General features: G+C 61.3%; 1 protein-coding gene across 2 annotated transcripts in view; it reads left to right on the forward strand.

Annotated features, from left to right (window-relative positions):
- COL4A2 (collagen type IV alpha 2 chain) overlaps window positions 1–11942 on the forward strand; it is a 158695-nt gene extending 146753 nt beyond the window's left edge. The window contains exons 38-48 of one of the 2 annotated variants that reach the window (XR_011259529.1): window positions 145–252; window positions 1151–1222; window positions 2627–2752; window positions 5254–5370; window positions 6045–6206; window positions 6324–6422; window positions 6598–6744; window positions 6851–6967; window positions 8104–8554; window positions 8795–9146; window positions 10873–11942. Coding sequence is in view for 1 of the 2 variants with exons in the window: in XM_069602009.1 (XP_069458110.1) it covers window positions 145–252; window positions 1151–1222; window positions 2627–2752; window positions 5254–5370; window positions 6045–6206; window positions 6324–6422; window positions 6598–6744; window positions 6851–6967; window positions 8104–8295; window positions 8860–9146; window positions 10873–11130 (1685 nt within the window). In the remaining variant the exon portion in view is untranslated. The remainder of the gene's footprint in view (window positions 1–144; window positions 253–1150; window positions 1223–2626; window positions 2753–5253; window positions 5371–6044; window positions 6207–6323; window positions 6423–6597; window positions 6745–6850; window positions 6968–8103; window positions 8555–8794; window positions 9147–10872) is intronic. The other variant, XM_069602009.1, reaches the window with a different exon arrangement.
- The last annotated feature ends 1030 nt before the right edge of the window (window positions 11943–12972 follow it).

Here is a 12972-nt window from a genome sequence, read left to right on the forward strand (position 1 = left end):
AGCTCCTCTGTTGGCCAGGCTGTGCTCACACCAGCAAGGCCACGTGGAGGGGACGCTGGTCCTTACCCACCTAGCCCCTTAGCTGGAGGCCAGGAGGCCTTGGGGCGCCTGCATCCCCCCCTGAAGGATGTGTCTGTCCCCCAGGCTTTCCAGGACTCACAGGGCTCCAGGGGCCTCAGGGAGACCCGGGACTGGCCGGAGCGCCTGGCATCAAAGGAGACTCTGGCTGGCCGGGGAACCCAGGCTTACCAGGTAAGACGAGCCCCCTTCCCAGACACCATGCTTGCGGAGAGGTGTTTCCTCCCCAGAAGGCTAAGTACAAACCTGCTGGGAGGCCTCAGGGTGACCCTCAGTCAGCACCCAGGCAGTGCCGGCGTGGGGCTAGCAGCAAGGGTGCCCATGGAACCGGGACCCGTGTTGCCCTTGAAGGGCCTGAGGGCTCCAAGGCCTGGCCTGGACAGCCCTGCTCAGGGGACACGCCCTCGGCCGCTCGCATGTCCAGTTCAGGGGGCGCACCCTGACCCCCCATTCACTGCCCCCATCACAAGAGGAGCTGTGGCCTGGGTCCCACGTCCTGCTGTAGAGAGGCTGATCTCAGAAATCCGGGGGGATAGATGCAGTGCCAGGCCACGGCTTCCTAGCACAGCTTTCACACACAGTGACCCGTGTGTCGGAAAGAAACACCGCAGCACTGCCCAGCCCCCACCCTGGCAGTGAAGAGTCTGTGAAAAGATTCCAGGAAGACAGTTTTCAAGTTAATGTTTCTCTCGGGTGACGTGGGAGGGACTGACTGACACGTCCCAGTATTTGCTGAGCTGCTTCCTGGTGGTCCCCCCTTTGAACACACCAGGGGCTCAGATGGTAAAGAATCCGCCTGCAATGTGGGAGACCCAGGTTCCATCCCTGGGTGGGGAAGATCCCCTGGAGAAGAGCATGGCAGCCCTCTACAGTATTCTCGCCTAGAGAATTCCATGGATGGAGGAGCCTGGTGGGCTGCAAGTCCACGGGGTCGCAAAGAGCTGGACACGGCTGAGCGACCGACCCTGAACACGCTGGGTGGACGACCCTCCCACAGCAAATTGAAGCATCTGGCTGCACTGGGGGGTCTTTTTCTGCTCTCCCGAGAACTAACCCTGAGGCTCCCCCACAGGTCTGCCCGGCCTCCGAGGCATTAGCGGATTGCACGGTTTGCCAGGCAACAAAGGCTTCCCCGGATCCCCAGGTAGGGAGGCCCGAGGCCGCGCCCAGCAGTGGGGGACCCCTGGGGGGCCATCGGGGACTTGGGGTGGTAGGGGGCTCAGAGAGCTGGACGGCCTGTCCCTGAGGCTGCGGGGACTTGGTCCCGCCAGCTGCTGCACAGACCAGGTGGCTTACACAGCAGCGGGGCTCCTCACAGCTCTGAGCCTGGAGATCCGGGGTGGGGGCTGCCGGCGCGGGGGATCCGGGCGAGGACCGTGTTCTCGGCTCTTCTCTGTCCTGACGCTGTGGAGACAAGCCCTTGGGTGTCTCTTCTTGTCGGGGGCCCACCCTAGGGGCCTCCTCTAACCCTGATCACCTCTCCAAGGGCCTCCACCAGATCCCACCACATGGGGCCTTAGGAGTCAACACGTGGGTTTGGGTTCGGACAAGACAATTGCATTCACAGCGGTGGTTGGTGTACAGGGGGTGGGCGGGGGCTGCCTGAAGGAGACACAGCCCATCGTCTCCGAAAGCCAGGGACTGAGGTTCGCACGGCTCCCGCTTCTGTGACCTCCAAGCACCATCGCGTGCGGCTCTGTTCCTCGGGGAATGGAATCCCCTTTCTGCTTGAAGCCTCCTTTTTATGCTTGGATGTGCAAAACTCTCGGCCGCTTCCCAGACGTTTCTTTAATTTTAGTTCCTTTCATCTTAAATCTTAGTGCTCGGTCATCACTTCATTTTTAAAATGTATTCCCTGGACTAGCGATATTTGTAAAGTGTACGATTAATATATCTTTTTTTAAACTTTTATGGTTTTCTTTTCAGATCATAAAAGTTACTTATGTTGAGTGGAGAAAAGTTTTTAAAAAGTACATGCAAACAAAAGAGAAACGAATCTCGCATAGTTCTACGGCTGCTTTCAGACTGCTGTCTTTATAGCGGTTTGATGTAGCCAGATGTGTCTATAGTGAATTTGGGTGTGCACCACTGTATATACAGTCGCACACACTCATCTTTCAATTAAGGTTTCAATTCCAGTTTAAACACCCAGGTTATGTTGCTCTTTCCTGCCACCCACTGCTTTGAGTTCCTGATGTGTGAGCAGAGCAGGTTTTAAACACTGCTTCCCTGTTACGCCTCGGACGTAGCATCCGGAGCCCCAGCCAGGAGCCTGGGGACCCTGGGCAGGTCCCAGCTCAGGACCGTCTGCATCTTGGGATCTGAACCTTTTCTGAGGGGCCTCAGAGATCCCCCTATGAAGTGAAGGGCTCGGCTTCAATACCCAGGGTCCCTTCTGAGTCTGGGCTCGGGGGCATCGAGGCTGCTAGGAGGCAGAGGTCTCCACGCTGTCATGGGCTGCTCTTGTTTCCGAGTCTCCCCTTCCTCTCGTGAGAACAGACTCTGCCTGGTCCTAAGACACTGATGTCATCTGTTCACCCGGCTGCAGGTGCAGACGTCCACGGGGACCCCGGATTCCCAGGCCCTGCCGGGGACAAGGGTGACCCAGGGGAGGCCAACACCCTTCCAGGCCCCACAGGAGCCCCAGGACAGAAGGGCGAGCGTGGAGCCCCAGGTGAGGCCCGCACCCCAGCATCACCGTCTGCACCCCCAGAACCCACTGTGGTGCCCGTGAGTCTGAGAGATGAGCGGTCGGAGCAGGCCAGGTGCTGACTTCTCTGGGGAGAGTTCCCTGTTGCAAACCTCCCATTGGTGTTCCACGGTTCATATACCCCATCGCAATCTTATTCCATCGGGGTTAACTGTTGACTGCCCCGCCCTTGGAGGAAGGATAAGATCAGGCTGCATCCCTGTGGGGCCCCCAGGGCACCAGGTGAGGGGCCCCACCCGCCACGTGTGCACAGGGGTGCTGGGGAGATGACTGACTGAGCGAGGGCGTTGCAGCCGAGCCCTGCCCATGTGCTGGCCTGGAGTGCAGCAGGAGCAGGCCAGGGAGAGGTGGTCTCAGCTGCTGAGAATGAGACCCCCACCCAGCCCGGCCGCCAGCCACCAGGCTGGACCTAAACTGACAGGGGGCGTGGGGACTCGACTACATCCGGCATCTCGAGCGGAGGGCTCCCAGCTGTGCGGCGTCACCTAGCGGGCTTTGCTTTCTGACACCTGGGCCCTCCTTGCCCCCCGCCCTGCCCCAGCCCCGGCTCAGCCCAGTGTCTCATCCGAGGCAGCCTGGAGCCAGGCGCTGCCTGTCGAGCCAGCGAGGGTGCGGGACCTGACAGGTCATCACACCTGGGCCTCCAAGGCCTGGGTCTGAGAGCTGGTGCTCAGGTCAGAATTACCCCTGAAACTAGAACCATCGGCCCCTCAAAGGGGAAGGCAGGCCCTGAGGAGGCCACTGACACCGACCTCCGATGGGTGGGGGGGTGGGTATCCCAGAGACCCCATCCTCTGATTCTCCCCTGGGCCTGTGACCTCCCCTCCACTTGCACTAAGCAGAAACCCCAGTATCCGCTGGTACCCGAGCCCCGGCCTTGATCTGAACCCCAGTATCCACTGGTACCCAAGCCCCAGCCTTGATCTGAACCCCAGAATCCCCTGGTACCCAAGCCCCGGCCTTGAATCTGAACCCCAGAATCCCCTGGTATCCAAGCCCCGGCCTTGATCTGAACCCCAGAATCCGCTGGTACCCGAGCCCCGGCCTTGATCTGAACCCCAGAATCCCCTGGTACCCGAGCCCCGGCCTTGATCTGAACCCCAGAATCCCCTGGTACCCGAGCCCCGGCCTTGATCTGAACCCCAGTATCCGCTGGTACCCGAGCCCCGGCCTTGATCTGAACCCCAGAATCCCCTGGTACCCGAGCCCCGGCCTTGATCTGAACCCCAGTATCCGCTGGTACCCGAGCCCCGGCCTTGATCTGAACCCCAGAATCCCCTGGTACCCAAGCCCCGGCCTTGAATCTGAACCCCAGAATCCCCTGGTATCCAAGCCCCGGCCTTGATCTGAACCCCAGAATCCCCTGGTACCCAAGCCCCGGCCTTGAATCTGAACCCCAGAATCCCCTGGTACCCGAGCCCCAGCCTTGATCTGAACCCCAGTATCTGCTGGTACCCGAGCCCCGGCCTTGATCTGAACCCCAGAATCCCCTGGTACCCGAGCCCCGGCCTTGATCTGAACCCCAGAATCCCCTGGTACCCGAGCCCCGGCCTTGATCTGAACCCCAGTATCCGCTGGTACCCGAGCCCCGGCCTTGATCTGAACCCCAGAATCCCCTGGTACCCGAGCCCCGGCCTTGATCTGAACCCCAGAATCCGCTGGTACCCGAGCCCCGGCCTTGATCTGAAGGCAGGGGGAGGAGGGGGGCCAGCCGGAGGGCCCGCACCGTGAATCCAAGGGGCTGCTGGGGCTCAGGCGGCCCCACTCGGGGCTGGGGTCCAGGCCCAGTTCAGCAGCACGGACACCTGCCCCATAGCTCAGCCCCGGGACGGTCCCATCACACAGGGTTTCCTCCGGGAGGCACGTCTCAGTCTTCCTGAAACTCTGGACCACGCTTCAGTGTGAAGTCTGGGGGCCAGTCGAAACAGCCAGGTTGCCCTCAAAAAGCACAGACAGGCAGAAAAGGCCGTAGACAGACATTAGGGGAGCCCCCCTCCTGCTTATCCAGGAGCCCCGTGGGGCTGCCTGGGGCCACCAGTGAACCCCAGTGAGGAGGTGAGATGCCAGTTCAGCCGCTTGGGCCAGGAGGATGGACCCGCCCAGGACGCTGGACGTCCAGCCGGAGCCCGGGATCCTGGGGGGCGGCTCGGGGAGGACAGGAGTGGCAGCGCCACCCGCTTTGGGTCCTCCCAGCACGGGTGCTTGCTGGGCCCCCAGGGCTACTCTCGGCCGATGCCCACCAGGTGGGGCCGGGCATCCCCCTCAGGTGGTCCCGGCAGCTGGCCCCTGAGCAGGAGGTATGCCGGAGAGGGCAGCCTTGCAGCAAAAGCAGGGCCACGGGCCCCGCACGCAGTGGGAGAGGGCTGGCGGGCGTGTGGGCAAGAGCCTGCTGTGGGCATGGAGAGGGGGTAACCCAGGATGGAGAGCTGGGCGCTGGCTCTGATGAACTTCCGTTTCCCTCCCAGGGGAGCGAGGCCCAATCGGGAGTCCTGGACTTCAGGGCTTTCCAGGCATCACCCCTCCCTCCAACATCTCTGGGTCACCAGGGGACATCGGCGCTCCCGGGATATTCGGCCTGGAAGGTGAGCAGGGCTCACACCCTGTGGGGCCAGAACCTCTGGGCACAGAAGCCTGGTCACTGCAGGCAGGGGACACCTCCGATTCTCCCTTGAGGACGTGATTCTGAGGGAGACAGGCCAGGCAGGAAGGAAGGCCCGGGAGGGTTCCCTAGAGGAATCGATGGGCTTTCCCAGGTGAAGCAGTGGTAAGGAACCCACCTGTCAATACGGAGATAGACGCAGGTTGGATCCCTGGGTCAGGAAGATTCCTGGAGCAGGAAGTGGCAGCCCACTCCAGTATTCCCGCCTGGAGAATCCCGTGGATGGAGGAGCTGGTGGGCTAGAGTCCACGGGGTTGCAGAGTCAGACACGACTGAGCACCGAGGAGCCAAGTTATAGCGTCAGAACGTGGATGCCAGGGGCCAGGGCTGGGGCGTGGGGAGGAGCGTGTTCAGTGAGGACAGAGCTTCAGCTGGAAGATGAGCCGCGTGAGCGCGTGCAGGGAAGGGCGGTGGTGACAGCTGCAGGCCTCCGCACTGGTGCACTCCAAGGTGGTTTAAATGGTAGACTTACCTTAGCATATTTTAGCACAATGAAAAGCAAAGCTAGCCCCCCAGGGTTACACACTTGCAGAAGCCCATCCGGGAGACCTTGCCTTTGAGTGCTCACTTGCCTCTCTTCCCGACTGACGACGGCAGGTTATCGAGGGCCCCCGGGGCCGCCCGGGCCTGCAGCTCTTCCCGGAAGCAAAGGTGATGAGGGGAGTCCAGGAACCCCCGGAAACCCCGGGATTAAAGGATGGGTCGGCGACCCTGGGCCCCAGGGCCGGCCTGGCGTGTTCGGGCTCCCAGGAGAAAAAGGTAACATGGGTGGTGTCCCGGGAGGAGGGAGGCTTCTCTCGGGGACGCTGGTCAGAGATGGTTGGAGATCCCCCTGCACCAGGCCCGCGTATTCTCAATGCCCTGCTTGTCCTGAAGGGCCCAAAGGGGAGCCAGGATTCATGGGCAACATAGGCCCCACCGGGAGCCCAGGCGACCGAGGCCCCAGGGGACCCAAAGGAGACCGCGGACTCCCGGGTGAGTGGGTCTCGGGGGGACACCTCGAGGTCACTGGGGCGTGGGGGGCAGGGGTGCTGGAGGGGCTGTCTCTGCAGAGCAAGGCGGCTCCAGGAGGCTGGAGAGGGGTCCACGCCTGAGTCAAGATCAGAGCGGTGGTTCTCACGCCTCGCCTGACCTTTCTCCTCCCTTCCAGGTGCCCCTGGTGCCGTGGGGGCTCCAGGCATCGCAGGAATCCCCCAGAGGATCGCGGTCGAGCGGGGCCCAGTGGGTCCACAGGGCAGGAGAGGCCCCCCAGGGGCTCAGGGGGAGATGGGGCCTCAGGGCCCCCCCGGAGAACCAGGTGGGAGCCCGGCTGGGGGTCGCTGGGCAGGGGCTGGGGGGCTCTACCGGCTCTGTTTCCGCCTGTCTCTGCCCTCGGCACTCACCCGTGTCCCGCGGCCCTGCAGGTTTCCGCGGGGTGCAGGGCAAGGCCGGGCCCCAGGGACGAGGCGGCGTGTCGGCCGTTCCCGGATTCCGTGGAGACCAGGGGCCTGTGGGGCTGCAGGGACCAGTGGGCTTTGAAGGTGAGTGATGGGCAGGGGGCAGGGAGGTGCCTCAGCTCCGCCGTGGGGCTGACAGGTGGACCACGGAGCTCAGGGAGGGGTCAGATGAGCCCCGAGATGAGCAGCGATGAGGGGCTGCCCCCGAGTCCAGCTCCCGAGTTATCAGGGCTCACCCCATGACCCCTGCCCCCAGTAGAGCACGTGGCACGGGGTCCCCGGCACAGGCTGGCCTCCTTCCTTCCCCTGAGGCATCAGGAGGTGGCTCAGAGAAGGGAGCAGGAGACGTGCTCTGAGAGACAGGATTCCTGAGCTCTCGAGAGCTGACAATACACTGCAAGTGGCCGATCACATCACAGGCACCGCTGTGAAGCCTTTTATCGTCGACTTCTAAACATTATCTGCATGTATACAGGATGGGATGGGCCAGAAGTAATAGCCATTCATGCAAAAAGAAAAAGTCCTGGGATTGGCTGTAACTCACGTGCACTCGGGCTGAGCCAGTGACGTGAGTGTGGTGCACGGGAGAGCGGCTGCGTGGTCGGTCACACCCAGACCCCAGCAACTGTCCACATCACGCCGCTCGAGCAGGAGAGCCTGTGACGCGCGGGGAGGCACCACCTGAGACACGCATGGTGGGCGCTGGGGAGGGGCGTCGGGGCGAGGGGACGCCCCGTGAGAGAGACAGGGTCACCAGTTGGGGGCGGATCGGCCGTTCTGCAGTGTCGGGAAGAATTGGAGCCCTGAGTGGACACGTGGGGAGTCGGGTTTCTAACCCCAGGAATGGCCGCTCCCCGAAGGTCGAGCAGGGAGCCCTGCAGCCTGGCATAGACGAGGCGGGCAGGGATGATCCGCAGCACCCCTGGGCCCCTGCACGCTGACAGACGCTTCAGTTCCCAATCGGAAGGAGGTGCCCGGGGGTCGGCTCATGGGGCCTCTGAGTCCACGGTCCCCTGTCTAGCCCCTTCATGATAGCCATTCCACGTTCCTGAACAGGGAGGGGGGACTAAGTGAGGGTAAGTCCTCGCCAGGAGGCTTTCAGTCCCCAAGGGCAGAGCCACTGACCCAGCCTTGGGGACCTGAATGTCGCCGTGCGCGCCGCCAGCACGTGGGCTGCGGTCCGAGCGGCAGCTGCAAGGCAGCCTCTCTGTCTCGCGCAGGGGAGCCGGGCCGCCCCGGAAGCCCCGGCCTGCCCGGCATGCCTGGCCGAAGCATCAGCATCGGGTACCTCCTGGTGAAGCACAGCCAGACCGAGAAGGAGCCCATGTGCCCTGTCGGCATGAACAAGCTCTGGAGCGGGTACAGCCTGCTCTACTTCGAGGGCCAGGAGAAGGCCCACAACCAGGACCTGGGTAGGTACCGCCCGCCAGCCGGCCAGCCCCACCGCGGGTGGCAGGACTCAGCGGCCACAGTCACTTCCTGAGTCCTCGGAAGGCACCCAGATGCTCCAAACCCGGGGTCGGGACGTGGGCACTGCCCTGTGTCCAGGGCCCTCTGTAAGGGCAGGGTGGAAGCGCCAGTGGAAGCCCCCCAGGGGATCGGAGAGCCCGAGCTTGCCCCCCACCCCGCCTTGTGCACGCTGAGCTCTTCCGGTGGCGGGGGCGTGGCCAGGCCCTGAGCGGGCGGGGCACCCGGGACCCCTCCTCCCGGCACACTCAGCCGCCTCCCTCTGGTGGCGGGGGCGTGGCCAGGCCCTGAGTGGGCGGGGCACCCGGGACCCCTCCTCCCGGCACACTCAGCCGCCTCCCTCTGGTGGCGGGGGCGTGGCCAGGCCCTGAGTGGGCGGGGCACCCGGGACCCCTCCTCCCGGCACACTCAGCCGCCTCCCTCTGGTGGCGGGGGCGTGGCCAGGCCCTGAGCGGGCCAGGCACCCAGGGCCACCTCCTCCCCGCACACTCAGCCACCTCCCTCCACAGGGCTGGCGGGCTCCTGCCTGGCACGGTTCAGCACCATGCCCTTCCTGTACTGCAACCCCGGCGACATCTGCTACTATGCCAGCCGTAACGACAAGTCCTACTGGCTGTCCACCACCGCCCCTCTCCCCATGATGCCCGTGGCCGAGGAGGACATCCGGCCCTACATCAGCCGCTGCTCCGTGTGCGAGGCCCCGGCCGTTGCCATCGCAGTCCACAGCCAAGACGTCTCCATTCCCCACTGCCCAGCCGGGTGGCGCAGCTTGTGGATCGGATACTCCTTCCTCATGGTACGTGCTGCGCACCTGCTGTGACTCAGGAGCACGGACCCAGGTCGAAGTCGAGGTCCTCTCCCCCACCGCCTTGTGGCCGTTTTAAGACTGATCGGGGCAGTTGTTCAGGTTGGGCACTGCACAAAGGCAGCTGGCCCAGGGAATGCGCGAGCCTGCATGTTGCTAATCCAGCCGTGTTTGGCCTGGGGCTGCCCCATCCAGGTGGGGCACAGTAGGTTGCCACCAGGCCTTTTCACAACCCTAATGATGACAATTTGGCTATCACGACAGCATTCCTTACAATTTGCCTGTTTACTCCGCTACCACAGGGAGAAAGGAAAGTCCAGAGGGGAGGCTGGGTCTTGGGTTCCATTTGTATTTATTATGACTGTTGTAACTCCCATTGTATTGACAGGATACCCAACATGTTAAACGCTTCATAAACTATGTCAATCACATTATATATATATATATATATATATATATTTATAAATTTGACTTCCCTGGTGGCTCAGACGGTTAAGCGTCTGTCTACAATGTGGGAGACCCGGGCTCAATCCCTGGGTCGGGAAGATCCCCTGGAGAAGGAAATGGCAACCCACTCCAGTACTATTGCCTGGAAAATCCCATGGACAGAGGAGCCTGATAGGCTAGAGTCCGTGGGGTCGCAAAGAGTCAGACATGACTGAGTGACTTCACTTTATTATACAATGTTTGCTAATCTTGTCAAAACAATAGGGAAAAAACCCTGGAATCTAGGAAAGGAAGGAAAAGGTAAACAAGAGTTGATTTTTTTTTAACATTTTTAAGGGATTACTGCTGCAGTCATTTGAAGCAACAGGATCACTAGGTTCTGTGCAGGGACAGGCAACGTTCTACCTTGAGGGACTCCTCCTGTCGGGGGACCTGGGGACAGATGGAGCAGCCCCCGTTTGCCCCTGGGGCACAGAGGAGGAAGCGCTGGACCCTCTATGTTTTAACTCCCATCATGAAATGAGAAAGGAGCATCTTTGTCATGGGAATGCTTGCACTGTATCCTGAAAGTCAGACAGCTCTTATGAGCATTACATCGTGAGCCGTGTCAGAGGAGGGAGAAGCACACGGGTGCTGGTGCTCAGGATCCCCCAGCGGTGCAGGAGACATAAGAGACGCCAGGTCAACCCCTGGGTTGGGAAAATCCCATGGAGAAGGGAGTGGTAACTCATTCCAGTGCTGTGGCCTGGAGAATCCCATGGACAGAAGAGCCTGGCAGGCTACAGTCCACGGGTTCACATAGGATCAGGCTTCTCCTGTCCTTCATCATCTCCCAGAGCTCACTCAAACTCATGTCCATTGAGTCGGTGATGCCATCCAACCATCTCATCCTCTGTCGTCCCCTTCTCCTCTTGCCCTCAATCTTTCCCAGCATCAGGGTCTTTTCCAGTGTGTAGGCTCTTCACATCAGGTGGCCAAAGGACTGGAGCTTCAGCATCAGTCCTTCCAATGAATATTCAGGGTTGATCTCGTTTGGGATGGACTGGTTTGATCTCCTTGCAGTCCAAGAGGCTCTCGAGAGCCTTCTCCAGCGCCACAGTTGGAAAGCATCGGTCACACACACATACACACACTATTTTCCACGATGGTTTATCACAGAATATTGTACAAAGTTCCCTGTGCTCTACAGTAGGACCTTGTTTTATTTTTCCTTGGAAGAAAAAAACAAGCTAACGTGTTGGCATCTCTTCCGCCCGCTCCCCCCGCGCAGCACACGGCCGCCGGTGACGAAGGAGGCGGCCAGTCACTGGTGTCGCCGGGCAGCTGCCTGGAGGACTTCCGCGCCACGCCCTTCATCGAGTGCAACGGGGCCCGCGGCACGTGCCACTACTACGCCAACAAGTACAGCTTCTGGCTGACCACCATCCCGGAGCAGAACTTCCAGGGCACGCCCTCTGCCGACACGCTCAAGGCCGGCCTCATCCGCACGCACATCAGCCGCTGCCAGGTGTGCATGAAGAACCTGTGAGCGCCGGCCGGCCGGGCACGCCCGCCGGGCACGCCCGCCGGGCACGCCCCTTCCCCAGACCGCGCGCTGTCCGGGGCCACTTTGGTGCTTATTCTTAACTTATTACCTCAGGACGCCGACCCCTAAATTGACTGCATTTTTTTTCTTTAAAAAACAAACCAAAAAGAGAAAAAGGTTACCAAAGGAATTCAGCACCAGCATTTGGACAAGATAGGCCCTTGTCCCCCGCAGGCGCTGCCTGCGCCCTGCAGGTCTGCAGGATACCCTGCCCCCCCCCAGCATGGGAGGCCCTTTGCCTCCCGCTCAGGCCGTCCAGGACCGCTCCGCGCTCGGTGTCGCTGACGTCCTGCGACGCCCCATGTACTCACCGCGCTCTCAGCCACCGCTGTTCACCCATTTTCTGAACTCACTTAAGGGGGGTGTGGGCGGATGAGGCAGCTCAGCCCGCGGGCCCCGGGGGGTGGGCCGGCCCGGCTCTCTGAGCCCCGGGATGTGAGCCCCGGGATGCCGCACTCCGCCGGTGACGGGAAGGCTCCTCGTCCCTCGGGAGGGCCGACTGCACCTGCTCGTGTCCGAAAAGCCGCTGCTGTTGGCGCCCCGGCGGCACGCTTCCCACCACGTCCTTCCAGACCTTCGCGCCACCCGCGGCGAGCCGGCAGGCTCCGTGCGGCCGGCAGAGACGCCCCCGCCGCCCCGGGCTGGCCTGAAGATCCACACCCCGCGTTCTGTGCGCTGAACTGTACCGCTGTGACTACTGCTGCCTCTGTAACCAGCCCAGAATAAAAGTTACTTTCCAACATTTTTATACCCCACGTTGTTGTCTGCCTGATTTTCTCAAGTTCGGAGGGCACGACATTTGCGCTGAACCCCAAACCCTGCATCCCAGCCCAGCTCCACAATGCGCTGCTGCTTTTTCCGGGTTTCAGCCGACTGAACCGAAGCCTGTGGTATCGTCATTGGTTTCTCAGGGAACTGTATTTGTGCTTACAGTGTGGTGATGTTTACAGAAAACACTCTCAACCTGCGCTCACAGGGGTTAGGAGGGAGGTGCCTCTAAACAGACTTCCAAAGTCATTCAGCCCGCCCTGGCGTAACGTCCCAAGTCAAATCCCGTAAATCAAATCTCCAAGACACATTTCTGGCTTCAGTTTCTCCAGAACCTGGCTGACGCCTGGGCATCCAGCTCACAGGGCTTATTTTTACGCTTCAGAACTCAGTGGCGCATTAGACCTCCTCTGAGAACAATGCATACAGTCACAAAGTAAGCATTCCAGTGATGATGTTATTTAAACGCGATCAGCCCCTGGCTGGCCTGCCTTCCGCAGCGCCACCCGAGCCAAGGACTGTGTGCTGGGGGGTTAAGCGAGGACGGGACTCCGGGCGGGGGGCCGGGGGGCTGCCCGGCGGAAGGAGGCTGCCTCACTAGAGGGTTCAGTCCTGCCACCCAGCCCCCCACGCTGAGGAAGTCCACACGCAGACCACTGATGAGCAAGGCACATTTTCCGCCTCCAGCTCTTGCCCCCAGCGGCCAGGCTGGGTCACAGGTTCAGGAGTGCTGAGCCGGCACTGAGCACCCCAGGGGAGGTGGCAGAGACCAGGTGAAGGTGATGGAAGCTACTATGGGCTCCACCTGGGCACAGCTGGTCTCCATAGCAACAGTTAAAGTGGGAAGCTGAGCCCTTAGAGGCTGAGGCTGGGGCCTGAAAGATTCCCGCACTGGAGGCTGGGGGGGCAGCTGCTCTTGCCAGACCCCAGTCCCTGAGATCGCAGAGTGTTCATGACACTTGTCACAGTCCTGAAGATTCCTGCTCGATTTGGTCTAGGCTCTCCGTTTAATTGAAT

Source organism: Ovis canadensis, chromosome 10, assembly GCF_042477335.2.
Source record: "Ovis canadensis isolate MfBH-ARS-UI-01 breed Bighorn chromosome 10, ARS-UI_OviCan_v2, whole genome shotgun sequence".
In the NCBI taxonomy this organism is placed as follows: Eukaryota; Metazoa; Chordata; class Mammalia; order Artiodactyla; family Bovidae; genus Ovis; species Ovis canadensis.